This window comes from Nematolebias whitei, chromosome 16 (genome assembly GCF_014905685.2).
Source record: "Nematolebias whitei isolate Nwh7 chromosome 16, NemWhi1, whole genome shotgun sequence".
Classification (NCBI taxonomy): domain Eukaryota; kingdom Metazoa; phylum Chordata; class Actinopteri; order Cyprinodontiformes; family Rivulidae; genus Nematolebias; species Nematolebias whitei.
The window spans coordinates 30,871,717-30,885,918 of NC_056513.1; the positions used below are offsets into that span (position 1 = coordinate 30,871,717).

At 38.5% G+C, this 14,202-nt stretch overlaps 1 protein-coding gene across 2 annotated transcripts in view; it reads left to right on the forward strand.

The window, feature by feature from the left end:
* Positions 1-9,346, forward strand: part of rhot1b (ras homolog family member T1) — a 35,330-nt gene extending 25,984 nt beyond the window's left edge. Inside the window, exons 15-19 of one of the 2 annotated variants that reach the window (XM_037689961.1) lie at positions 806-889; positions 2,199-2,321; positions 2,401-2,603; positions 6,467-6,589; positions 9,058-9,346. In XM_037689961.1, coding sequence (XP_037545889.1) covers positions 806-889; positions 2,199-2,321; positions 2,401-2,603; positions 6,467-6,589; positions 9,058-9,175 — 651 coding nt within the window. In that variant the 3' untranslated portion in view covers positions 9,176-9,346. The remainder of the gene's footprint in view (positions 1-805; positions 890-2,198; positions 2,322-2,400; positions 2,604-6,466; positions 6,590-9,057) is intronic. The other variant, XM_037689962.1, reaches the window with a different exon arrangement.
* Positions 9,347-14,202: the final 4,856 nt, after the last annotated feature.

Sequence of the window (14,202 nt, forward strand, 5' to 3'; positions counted from 1 at the left end):
AAAAAAAAAAAAAAAAAAAAAAAAAAAAAAAAAAAAAAAAAAAAAAATAAACTAAAAAACATTTGAGGCTTCAGCTCCAAATATATATAAATATATATATATATATATATATATATATATAATTAGAGCTCCCGTTCAGGCATCAATACAACTCTTGTGCTCTAGAGTTACAGAAACTGAAGTAAGAACACTTTGATATGAATTGAAGATTTTCACAGCAACTCTCTCTCTCATGAATGACATTTGCAAACTACTGGTAATCAACTGTGGCAGCCCAGTGACATGCTGGAATGAGCTGCTCATCACTGGCTGTACTAAAAGCTTGTTTTTTCAACTCTGTTATGACAGCAGAACATTGATAATGGCCTTTTTCAGCAAGGTTGTTATTGTACAAAAACTGTTCAGGAATGTGTTGAGCATCACAACAAAGAGTTTAAGATGCTTTAACTTGTCTTTCAGCCTTTTCAGATCTGTGTAATTTCTGTTTCAGTCACCGCAGGGTGGGAAAGGATGGTTTTGCCATGTACGGCGTATATTCCTCATCGAATTAATTTTCAAAATTAACTTTTCGTATTGCTTTAAAATTGATCCCAATATTAATGTTTTTCGTCCTGTTGGTGACGTGTGTTCTGCTTCATGCTGAGCTTTGATCATCTCCATCATACAAGAAAAAAAATGCTTCAGTGAAAGATCGGAAATTCACTGTCATTATTGAAGCACATTTCTTTCTTTTTTTAATCATTTTTCCTGTAAAATTGAAAATGGTGGCAAGTTCATCATAATGTCCTTTTTTATTTTATCTCAGCGACAAAAGACGATTAAAGAGGAACACAGATCCTACTACGCCATCAGTACAACCTATGTTTATGGACAAGAGAAGTACCTGCTGGTGAGTGCTTCAGCGTTTCCATTGTTTAAATTTCTGTAATAATGAAACTATAAGGTATATGATTTTACAGTATGTAACAGTCCAGCACCTTCACATTTCCTTGAGTAAAAAAAAACAAAATCTCATGTTTAGACCTTAAGAAATATTTTAGGATTTAAACTGAATTTGTTCAAGGACAGATCTTAAAGAACAAATAGCTTACATCCGCTAATTATTTAAGCTTCTTATGCTTTTCACTTGCACGGTGGCGCAACTGGTAGAGCTGCTGCCTCTCAGCGAGCAGGTCCCTGGTTCAAACCCCGGTCCAGGGGCCTTTCTGGGTGGAGTTTGCATGTTCTCTCCGTGCATGCGTGGGTTTTCTCCGGGTACTCCGGTTTCCTCCCACAGTCCAAAAACATGCATGTTAGGCTGATTGGTAACTTTAAATTGTCCCTAGGTGTGAGTGAGAGAGTGAATGGTTGTTTGTCTCGTTTGTCTCTATGTGGCCCTGTGATGGACTTGCGACCCGTCCAGGGTGTACCCCGCCCTTCGCACAGTGATTGCTGGACATGGGCACCAGCGACCCCCGTGACCCAAAATGGAATAAGCGGGTAAAGAAAATGGATGGATGGATGCTTTTCACTTGATTTTGTTGAGCAAACGCTTCTCACAGTTTTTACAAAAGTAGTGTGTGCAGTGATGTCATAGTAAACTTTGCATGTCCAATAACTGAGCTGTGTGTTGTTGTAAAAGAACTGACAGTATCTAGTTTGTTGCTTTCTAATATCAAGTTTCTCATTTAGTGTTTAAACAGGGAGGGTCAGAGAATCACAGTGTTGAATAAAGACTCTTCAGAATACTACGGTAGTAATTATTCCCAGCCACCAAGAAAAGCAGGTGTTTGTGTATTTGTCTGTATCTGTCCGTGTTTGTGTACGTCTATTCATGTTTTTTGTTTTCTGTCTTTTAGCCCAATATCTCATGAACAAGTGGATGGATTTTAATGAAACTTGTAGAAAGTAATCCTTGGATGAACATCTGCAACTGATTAACATTTAGAGTCAACTTGATTCAAGATGGCCACCACAGCTAATTGATCTTAGCAAACGCAAACATGGGTATAGGTCTGTTTTGTGTATGCTAAAAACTGTGGTGGTAGTGGCTGAGAGTCATTCCCATCATAGAGTCAGAGTTCTAACAGATAGTGGGAGATCGTTGTTTAAATGTTTGGTATTCCAGTCAGTGTGTGATGTGGGTTTTTTTTAAAGCTACTTTCCTGTGTAGAAGAGTGTTTTACAATTTACATGTGCAAGTGACTGATTCTCTCCAGCTTCATGAAGTGTTCCCGGACTTCGACTACCTGACGGATGCCGATCTGGCCTGTGACATTGTCTGCCTGGTTTATGATGTCAGCAACCCTTACTCCTTTGAGTACTGCGCCAATGTCTTCAAGGTAGAACTGCATTCGTTGTAGTCGAGATTAAAATATGTGCGCACTTTAAATCATGCTGTAATGCGTGGTTTTCCCTCAGCAATACTTCATGGACAGCAAGACACTGTGTATGCTGATCGCAGCCAAGTCAGACCTGCCGGAGATCAAACAGATGTACAGCTGCAGTCCTCTGGAGTTCTGCAGGAGGCACAAGATGCCCCCCGCACAGTCGTTCACCTGTAACACAGCAGCTGAACCCTGCAGGGACATCTACACCAAACTGACCACGATGGCCATGTACCCGTACGTATGCAGGCATTTCACTCTACATTTTCATCTGAACAGGAAAAGCAGATTATAAGTGAAGTTTCACAGCTATGAAAAGTGTTGTAAACTTTTAGTTGTATTTATTTTACAATGAAAAAGGAAAACGCTATTTAGTAAATGCTGCTGCCTCTTTGTTGCCATGTGGCCTTCAAAACACACGTTTTATATTGGCTGCACGTGGCTGAGAATAGATTGTGGTTTTGTTTGTGTATAGTTAGGGCTGAAATAATTCATTTGAGGGACTTGAATAACTTGATTAGAAAAGAAATTCTCAAGGTAAAGGTGTTTGGATGCTTGGTTTACCCACACAAGCCAAGTATATACAGCTCGGTGGTTATGTTTCACAGGGACTGTTATTAGTGTCGCACGTTCATTCTAAATTATGAGTGATGGTGGAAAGACTGAAAATGACTAGGAGAAAATCAGGGAAAAGAACCAGAAATGCTCAAAATTTGGGACCGTATCACACTGAAGAAAATGAAAACACTCAACAGCTTTGTACAAACATTAAACTGATACATTCTGACTAAAATGGTGTTCATCATGTTACAATCATTGTCCATAGTGAGACCAACAGGCAGGAGTGTCCTGAATCCTCCTGCACAAACTGGAGTACAGTTAGTAAAATGTCATCACCATCTCAATATATCTATGCAAACATTTGCAGCATGCATCAAGAGGGAAATCAAGTATAGCTTTCCTGATGTTCACATGCATAAAGGGATCAACACTGTTGAATTTTCCATTGTCTCTGCTAGGGCACTCCTCTGCAACAGACTGATTCAGTATCAAAGATATATTTCCAGAAGAATACAGACCAATAAATTGGTTTGTCAAAGGATGTTGATCAGAGCTGCAGATCATTCCCTCGCTCAGCTCGTCATACCTGACAGATAATTTACCACCTTGTAACAATGTTAAAAAGAGACTGTCACAAACATCCTGACGTCTGATTCCTGGACTAAAGTTAGCAAGCTCAAGGTGACTGTTAGTGTTTTGAGAAAAACAGAAAACTCTGATAAGGAATGTGTAGTTTTGATGGAGACTGAGGGAACAACTTCACATATAAATCTAGAATGGAGGATTTCAGGGAAGCACTGACTTTGAAAAATAGCTTTCTGAACACTAAAACAATAATTTAATAGTCAAGTACTAGAATTTTTATTAGCTGCAGTCCTGGACGTAAACTCAGGGATGAACTTTTCAAATCTTTAATGAAAAGTTGCTCCTCTGAGCAGCTGCTGGGGCCTTAGATGAAGAGTTTCTCTGATTATCAGTTTGCTGTTCTTTATCCAAACTTTGATATTTTCTGAACCGTTGGAGGATTTGCTGATAAAGCAGAAATGCATTTGTTCATATCAGTCGGTGTGCATCAAATACTCCTCTCTTCTTGTTTTTTGTTTGTATATACAGTTCACAGTCCCTGTTTGTTGTTGATGTCCCTGCTGTCTTTAAGTGTCCCTCTTTGACATGGGGTTCTTTCTCAGCATCCATAACTGTAAAGATTCTGGACACGTTGCTTTAAATCTGACGTCACCGAGGTCAGCACTGTGGATCTTCTGAAGGTTTCCTGTGGAGTGCAGATGGTATTTGGTCTGAGAGCTTCACACTCCTGCAGTCAGTCAGGGGCTCCACTTCACCGTCAACACAAACCACCTCACATCACTTATTGGAGAAAACACAGAAATGTTTTTGAATTTTTGCAGGTTTTGTATTGTGCAGTACGTTGCAAAGTCGCCCCCATTTACACCTTGGACTTTAGATAAAATTTAGAATTGGATTACAAATTAGATTTAGAAAGGTTAGATAAGAAAGGGTCTTCCACCAAACACACAGACGGTTTAACAACCATGAGCTGCACAGAGCTGGGCTGTACCTGATGCTCCCTTTTCTGCTGCAAAGGTTCTGACTCAGACTATTCACTGTGGAGGGGTTAATGTTAGAGCCCGACCGATATGGAAATGTTGACTATCGCCAATACTGGTATTGGGAGGGGAAGGCGACTGCCAATAACTGACATAATGGCTGAAAAATTTTGAGCTTTGTTCACCCCCAAGAATCTAAAAAAACAGCGAGTGGAGCCGGGCTTCTTTATTGAGCTCAGCTGTTAGCAACCATGAAGCTAAGCTAATCAGATTCACGCTGTAACTAGTCCCACAGTAGGTTTACAAGTGGTGCACTGGTCATAAAAACAGTCTACTTAATGTGCATTCACATTTTCTATCCTCCACTATTAACCATAAAGTTAACAAGTGTGTTACAAAAATCAAAATTACACAAAAAAATACCATTCCCTCACGTATGGTCAAGGTCTAATTAGCATTGACTGCAGAAGAGTTTTTTTTTTTTTTTTTTTTTTTTTGCAGAGACATAAAAATTTCAGACAAATAATGCATTTCATTGAGGATGACAAAGATAACGTTACTAACACTGATAAATATTTATCTCTGTGTTAGAATTATTGTTCTGGCTGAAGTTTTATAAGACAATAGCTTATAATAATAATAATAATAATGTCATCACTGTATGTTTCCATACAATGGCGAAATTAGTCTCTGCATTATGCTAGGTTACCTAAATGCTAGCTTGCTAATTTGAGAGGCACGTAGCTAATGACAAGCAGGTTGGAGGATTGAAGAGAATTTATTATTGATGATTTGTTTTACAGATCAGTTCAAATAAACTTACCATGGTCTGTTCAGAAAAATATGCTACACAGTATTGCTCTCTGCTTAGGCTGTGATGATTATCAAAGTGAAACTTAAGTGAACGACCATGGCTCGAAAGTAGTCTTCATGCGCCCTCTGTTGGATACATTGTACACTTCAAGTTCAAGCTTCTTTATTGTCATTCACATCCCATATGGTAAATGAGGTGGAACGAAATTATGTACACAGGGTCCCAGTTACATCCAAAAATAGCCAAAATATAAAGTGTAAAAAGAAATGGTATATAAAGATCTAAGATATATGCTAATCACTAATAATATAAAATAATACGGTATAGCAGCCCGAACACGAGTCTGTAGTGAGTAGATGTGTATGAATGAATACAGCGAGTTCCCAGCATTTTAATGGTGAAAATTAGAAGCGCTTATATTGGCGCATAATGGGACAATTATCACCGATATCGATAGTCAGAGTCAGTCAGAGTCAGAGTTTCTTTATTGTCATTCGCACCTCATGTGGTACATGTGGTGGAGCGAAATTATGTACACAAGGTCCCAGTTACATCCAACAATAAAATGTATAAGAAAAACAGTAATAACATCTAAGATATGAACTAAGAAAAACATAAACTAAATATACACTAAGCACTCATTACATAAAAACATTGAACATCAGCACAAACATGAACATGAGTCTGTGAGCAGACTATGAGTGAGTATATGACTATGAGCAGCAATAGGTCCCCAAACGTCTATATCGGCCTAAATTATTGGCCCTACCAATATATCGGTCAGGCTCTAGGTGATAGTTAGGCATACTCAGATTTTATTATTATGTTTTTGTGTCATTTCCCAGTTGTTTCATAGTTGTGTGCCTACAACCCTAGCCCACTTTGAGAAACGGAGCACACCGAAAAAGGGGACACTTTTCCAAAACTGTTTTTTATGCTGTTTATTCACTCAAACGTTCCCTTACTTCTTTAATATTTACTGCAAAGTTTTATTATTATTTATTTAAATGTTGCTCACAGAAGAAACGTGTCAACTTGTCTTTAATGACGGCATTGAAGTCTGAATGCTGCTTTTAACTCCGCAACTCTGTGGTTTGCGTCCTGTTTGTTTTGTTCATGTGTGTGTTGTGGGTGTGTGTCCTCCCTGTGTCTCTCCTCAGCCACGCCCGGCTGCGCTGCATGTGCACCTGTAACCGGTGCACGTTCTGCTTGTGTCAGAACTTCCTCAACTCTGAACTGCTGCAGACCGTCAGGGCCAAACTCTACGCTGTCGTACTCAGAAGGTCTTCTACTTTCTTCCTCTGAGATATGTAATCACCAACAGCGCTTGCTGCCCATTCCTGTATTTCTTTAAATTCTATATTTGTTGTCATACTGTTTTTCTGCATGAATTATAAAAGATCACAACAGATTGTACATCACACATGGCACATGCATTTTAAATCAAAGTGGGGAATTTTATGACTGCTGCACTACACGAGTGTTGAGTTTGGTAGCAGATGCACTACACACAGTAAGTTTTAATAAATTATTTTTAGGGAGAATTGGTTGAAAATGTGTTTAAATTGTCCCATTTGCAGATTTATTTGGTTTTCTTTTGGACAGCAGTAAAAAAAAGTTATCGCCATCAAAATAAGAATCCATATATTTTAGTGGCTTTTTCATTTCTTTCACCTTAATATAAACTTTCTAAAGCTTTAGAAAAAACTAGCAATGCATAAGGAAATGTTTACAAGACAGTGGTGAGACCAGCTATGTTGTATGGTCTGGAGACAGACATGGACAAAAAGACATAAGAAAGAACTGGAATTGTCAGAAATGAAGATGTTGAGGTTCTTCTTAGGCGTGACAAGGATGGATAAGAATGAGATCATCAGAGGTACAGCTCAGGTTGAACAACTGGAAGATAAAATTAGGGAGGCCAGACCGAGATGGTTTGGACAAGTCAAGAGGAGGGACCGTGGGTGTATTGGTAGAAGGATGTTAGAAATGCAGCTGCCAGAAAAAAAAACAAAGAGGAGATATATGGATGCAGTTAGAGAGGACATGGAGGTAGTTGGAGTGAGGACAGAGGACAGTGATGGAGGAGGACTCACTGTGGAGACCCCCAAAGAGGGAAACTTCGAAAGAAGAAGAAGCTGTAGAGCGTTTGTAACCTAACGCTGCTGCCATTTACAGCTCAGGAATCTTTTGCTTCGTAGGTGTTTGGCATCAGCTTATCTTATTAGGAGTCAGGGAGTGACGGGCACAAATGTGTGGTTACCATAGTGACCATAATGAGCCACCAGCTGCAGCTTTAACATTCTTTATTATCTCAATTATTTTTGCTCTTTTTAAACTCTTTACATCATAATATGTGCACGTAGTCAGCCTAAAATATTACAAAATAAAAGCCCCCAGTTGTTTTGGGGTTTTAGAGAATAAACTTGTGATGGAATAATTATGGACAGAAACTTGTGCTGTCAGAAACTGAATGTGAATTGCTCAGACTGAATATGTATTTACATAATTTGAAATTAAATCCAGTTTGAAAATGAATTTTACTAAAATGAAACTGAATGTAGTGCTTTGAAACTGTATTTCACTGTATTGAAAATTCAATTTGACCACCAGTATTTTCATTTTCTGTTCTATAATTCAATTTCAAGTCCAAAATTCAGCTTTGTGTGTCGCACATCTGGGTCCTTGAGAAGCCACGCAGTAATCCAATGTAGATTGACACATTGACGTTTTACGTCAGTGAAACTTCCTGTACGGCGTATTTTGAGCTGGAGCAGTGGTGCACACATGAACTTGGCATGAAGTCATGTGTGCACTGTGCACCACTGCTCCAGCTCAAAATACGTAAAGGAAGTTCTTTTTCCTCTTTGGTGTTTTATGGTGGATTGCATCCACTATTGCATCAGCGTCTCCTCGAGTGTGACCCTCATGCCTACATTTCCATAAAAGAAGTTTCACTGACGTGAAACATAAATCTGTCAATCTACATTGGATTACTCCGTGGCTTCTCAAGGACCCGGATGTGTGACACACATAGCTGAATTTTGGACTTGAAATTGAATTATAGAACAGAAAATGAAAGTACTGGTAGTCAAACTGAATTTTCAATACAGCGAAATACAATTTCAAAGTGAATGAATTCAGTTTAATTTTAGTAAAATTAATTTTCAAACTGGATTTCATTTCAAATTATGTGAATACAGATTCAGTCTGAGCAATTCAAATTCAGTTTCTGGTGGCACAAGTTTCTGCCCATGAATAACGGCACTCTTCAACATTTCTTATATTAAATATTCTAGTTTCTTTTATTCACAAGACATTCAAGCAGTTCTCATCACGTTTGATTTATTGTGAAGTCCCACGTGTTTCCTCTCATCATATTTGAATGCGTCTGTGGTCTGACACATTTCTCAGAACTCATTCATCTTCTTGCTCTCATGTTCCAACTCCAGTCCTGAAGTCCTGTTCCATCCATTTCATTGGTTTTTGCTTCAGCGCACTCAGATATCCAGACTTCCCTCATGTTCTGTCGTCTGTTGTCTTTGTTCTTGTAATTCTTTCTAAGAACTGTCCAGCAGAGACTTTACTTGTGTCATTGATTTAAATCTGGAGTTGAAATATTAGAACTTCTTTCAGCCCTTTAAGTTAATTTGAAGCATGCAATCTTGTTTATGTGTTGTTTCCTTTCTTCTCTCTTGCTTGTGTTTACTCTTCCTCCGTATTTACTGTATGTTGTCTGTCTCTTTCTCAGACACGTGAGCCAAGAAGACCTGAAGAGCTCAACGTTCTGGCTGAAAGTCAGCGTCGGGGCCTCTGCGTTCGCAGTGGTGGGCTTCGCCCTCTACAGACTTCTGTTGAAGAAACGGTGAACCGCCACCATCAAACCGATGCAGCCCTCCTTCTTTTAGCCGAGCAGAACATGAACTTTCTTTTATGTGTTCGAGAAATTAAGATTTTCTTAAAAAACTCTTCAGATTCTGTCAAAAATACTATATTAGGGAGGGGAAAATATATTTAAATGAAATACGTGTAAGCATAAAGAAGTAAACGGTTTTATTCCACTCTGCTTTTCTTCTTGGAGTTAAGATGGAAAAAATGTCTATTTTATTTTGTACTAAACTGCTTGTCTTCCATAAGTAAGTCAAATAATATATTTAACTGTATATAAAAGCTATATGGGGAAGCTGTTGTTGCATCGCAGGTTACATCCAGTAATTGTTCAGTTTACCTGATGATAAACACGTTTTGTGTGTAAACAGTGTATATGAGCAGCTGGACAGGCGGGTGATGTCGTATGAATCTGCTGAGGTTTTAGTTCATCACTTGATGAGAGACGTGACTCACGAAAGGTTCAACGAGGACTTGGTCCGTCATCGTTCGATTTATTTCTCACGTGATTACGAGCTAAGACAGTTTGTGTTTGCATGCTGCTGAAAGTCTTGACTACATTTCAGTATTTTGACTTGTATTGTAAAATAATAGCTACATCAACTCGTCATATATATTTCTGCTCGGTGGAGCGCTGAGCCCTCAACCGGTAAATAATTTGACCAACGTTCTGACGGTCATCGCTCCGTGTCGATCAAAAGGCAATAATGTCCATTTTCATAATGTAAGGTATTTCATCATGTCTTTCCAAAAGTTTACAATAAATAAAGTATATAATATGCAATGATTCTTTTTCCTTTTCATTCTGACAGAATAATTTGGCATGACTTCCGATATAATAAAGGAATTATAAATATGTAGTTTTGTAGGTACCACTTTACAAAAAAGGCTCCCCTTTTAGGTGGCTAATAAATAGTTTATAAATTATTAATTCCTCAATAAACACATTATAAATCATTAATAACTGCTTATTATGGATTAATTAAGCCTAATAAAATCTATTTTTCATGATATAATATTAGTTGCAGATACTTCTAATGCGGTGATAAAGTACAATATTTTATGCTAAAAAAAATAGGTTTACAAATACAAGGTAGTAACTTAATCTGAAAAGTCTAATATAACTAGATGAAATATATAGAACAGATTTGGCAAGAAACTGCTTAGTTTTGTCTCTGTCATCCTTAATTAATGCATAATAAACAGTTATTAATGATTTATAAAGTGTTTATAGAGGAATTAATAATGTATCCATAAACTATTAGCCATCTATAAGGGGAGCCTTATTGTAAAGTAGTACCGTTTTATGTTCTACTATAGTCTCTTTTTTTTTTCCTTAAATGTCTAATGACTAATAAACAGTGTTTTAATTTAGTGTAAGCTGACAGTTTTTCATGCTCCAGATGTGAGCAGCTGTAGCTTGGTGGTCAGCGCTGCAGGTGTGAGCCCAGGAAGCACATCAGCTGTGAACTATTGACTAAATCCTTCATGCTAGTTTGAAAGAAGCAGTCAAACACAGAAAAGCATGCTGAATTTGTTTCATACACAAGGTGGCAGACTTGGTTTATAATCAGGTCCAATGTTCCACTTTTTAAAAAGCATTGTGAAAGTCAAAGATGTGTTGAGATTAAAACAAACACTTGCAGTTAGGAGTAAATGTGTGAAGACAGGAGCACTTAGGTGGTTCTTGTTGCAGAAAATGCTGCTGCAGACTGTTGTCCCATCAAGGTGAACCAAAAGTTCAACTTCGTCTTGAAGTCCCCAGTCCAAAAAAAAGTCCTTGACTCAGCTCTCTGATCTACTTATATAGTGCTTTTCTATCTTATTTCAAGATACTCAAAGCGCTTTACACTACAATCTGTGCCTCATTTACCCATCCACACAGCACTAGATCTCTACAAAGCTAATTGAACAAATCATTCTAATGAGACTAATCAGTGCTTTAGATCACATTCATATACCAATGGGACACACATCAGAGGCTATGAGGGGTTCAGTGTCTTGCCCAGGGACACTTCGGCGTGTGACTGCTGGTGGATTCGAACCCCCAACTCTCGCATTGGAGGACGACTGCTCTAACCACTCAGCCACAGTCGCCCCAAGCAAACAGTCATTTTTTTATAGAGCTGTTTAAACTAATGAGCTCATCAAAGACGTTTGATGAGCAGCGACTGGCTGATGCATTTCCTGTTCAATTCATTTCAATTCAATTCAAAAATACTTTATTAATCCCAAAAAGAAATTTTGTAGCTCATCATCCTGGTTTCATTCAAGAGTTGTTAGATGCTGATAGCTGTGGGCAGGCAGGATCTCCTGCAGTGAATCCTAAGAATCTGGCCACAGATACTGATCCATCCACCTGGATCCAGCTTGCTGGCAGATCCTGCGGGCCTCTTGGTCCTCCTAGGCAGCAGGACTGCCCAAATGCTGGGCAGAATCCTCCCTGAGCGATGGTCACTGCTCCCATCAGTCTGCTGGCTCCTCGTCACCACAGACAGCTGAAGGTGCCGGGGTATGATCCCGGTACTCTCTTTGTCACGAAGAAAGTTTCCCACCAGCTCCAGGATCTCGGTGGTCAGGTACTCACCCACCACCACCAGGTTGACGGGAATTCATCCACGGTGCCTCCTTTTCAACTCATTTGGGATATGGGGCTGTAGTTGAGATATTTGAGCTTTGAAATGTTAATCAGCTGCTCCTTGTTGTTCAAACGCACCTTGTTGCTATGGGTGCGCATCATAACAAATGCCCAAAAGTAAAAAAGGTTTCAGTAAAAAGCCTTCCAGCTGCACAGCATCTGACTCCAGAGTAAATAATGATCCGAAAAAAGCAGTTTACATCCAAAAAAAGGAGGATTGCAAGTTTTCAAAAGCAATAACTCAGAATGAAAGCAACAGAGCTACTCCAACATGCATTCACCCCGAGCGGCGCAAATCTAGGTGATTCTTGTTAAATCCTATGAAACGGGCGTACAAACCTTTCCCACTAATAGCTTCTTGATTTTTGCTCAGTATGTATAATTTATTATTTATTTTATGATTGGCACTTTGAAATCTGCTGTTTTTTTATTATTATTCTGTGAATGTACATTAAGAATTTATAAATGATACCTATCAAGTTGTTCTATGATTTCTCTGAATATCAGGGAAAGTTTCTGGTGATTTCAAAGTAAATACTAAAATAATTTAATCAGTTTTTAATCACTAAACCCTAGCTTTTATTTTTCTCAAGAAAAAAAATCAATCAGCAATGACAAACTAATACAATGTGCAAATTTACAGTAAATTTTTTTGCATTTCTAAAATCAACATTACCCTGAAAGATTAAAGAGTTCCTTCAGAACATGTCGGGCATCGTCCTGGAGTCAGTGTTTTGTCAGTTTTGGAACGACTCCATCACGAAGTGAGGAAAAGATGTGCTGACATTTATTTTGAAAGGCCTCCAGCTGTTGTTAAATCCACTGCTCTGACAGACACTTTGCTTGAACATCTCGAGCTGAGCTGTTTGCTGACTCAGCTCTGTCAGGACATCCTGATGAATCTTGACACAGCAAACGGGAAAAGACTCGTCTCTTTAGAGAAATGTGCCGCTTGTCTTCGCTGATGGAAGCACTGGTTTACTTCAGGACAGCCACAGACAGAAACATGTCACCATGTCTCACTTTGGAATCAGCCTTTTTATTATTTCTCTTGAGTGCCACAAACTTCTGATTCATCAGATGGAAGGGGTTTTCCATGACAGATAAATAAGATGTTTTTTTAATAATGCTCTGACACACATAGACTTTATTTTTGTCTTAATCCAGATGTTTTAATTGTTTAATGAAGGGCTGCTCTGTGACTTTATCAGAGTTTAGCTCCTGCACAACTCTTCTTTTAAACATACTGTATGCTAGAGATCTTTCTCTCACACTACAGACCTTTTTCTTGCTCTTCATCTTGTCTCCTTCCTTTTTCTTCACACTCTTTCTCTCACCACCTCTTCCTCCAGAGTCACAGCTCGTCTTCCTCCTGTGTTAGATCACAAACTGAAAAAGCAAGTCCTGTCAAATCTTGTTAGGTCCAATTAGCTGGATGTGTGCCATTTTCTGTTCCTCCTCATCTCTACAAGTGCATTAGTTATTCGCGATTTGTTTATTGCAGATTTGCTATACTGTGGTTTTTCAAAGTAAGTTTGGACATGACACAGTTGGCTGATGGATGGATGAGCCATGGGTTGTTTATTTAAATTAAATTATTCTAAATGATTTTGCACCATGTGTGAAGCCCACAAGTGCAAGAGAACGCTCCCTCCTGCAGCCAATCAGCTGTTTTCCTTCTCTGCAACTCATTCAACCTTTACTTATACAGGTTAGTCCCATTGAGTCACAGGGATTCGTTTACAAGAGAGACCTGAATTTTAGCAAAGAGTGACGACAACAATAGACAATCATAAAGGATGCGTACAGTTGTTTATTTTTTTACAAATGAAAATAAAATGGTAATTAAAAAGATAATTAAAGGAAAAATAGTGAAAAACCAGCTACAGCCACCTGCTGCTGCAGCATTGTGAGGGGTTAACCCTTTGCTGTCCAGATGCACCGATCGACTTTTGTCTTCCAACTTAAAATTCAAAGTGTGTCACATCGTAAAAATCATCACAATCATAAAATATAAAAGTGTTAAGTTATTTTTTCTATATTCAGTTGTTGAAGTGTAATTGATCAAGAAGTACATTTCTGCTCCGTGCTGCAGAGCTGAGGCTGTGTGAAATCCCTTTGACGTCCTGCTGCACTTCTCTTCTCTACAATTGAAGTTTAAATAATGTAATATTTTAAATAAACAATCCATGGGTTGTTTATTCAAAATGTTTTAGTATTTAAATTTAAATAGTTTATTTAAGGAGGGAAATTGGGAGTAACAGGTGATAGTGAATGGGATTACAGCCTGGCACATGTCATGACAAAGTTTACTGAACTTGAACTTGGACTACTGTATCCCTACTTGGCGGTTTTTCACTTATCGCGGGT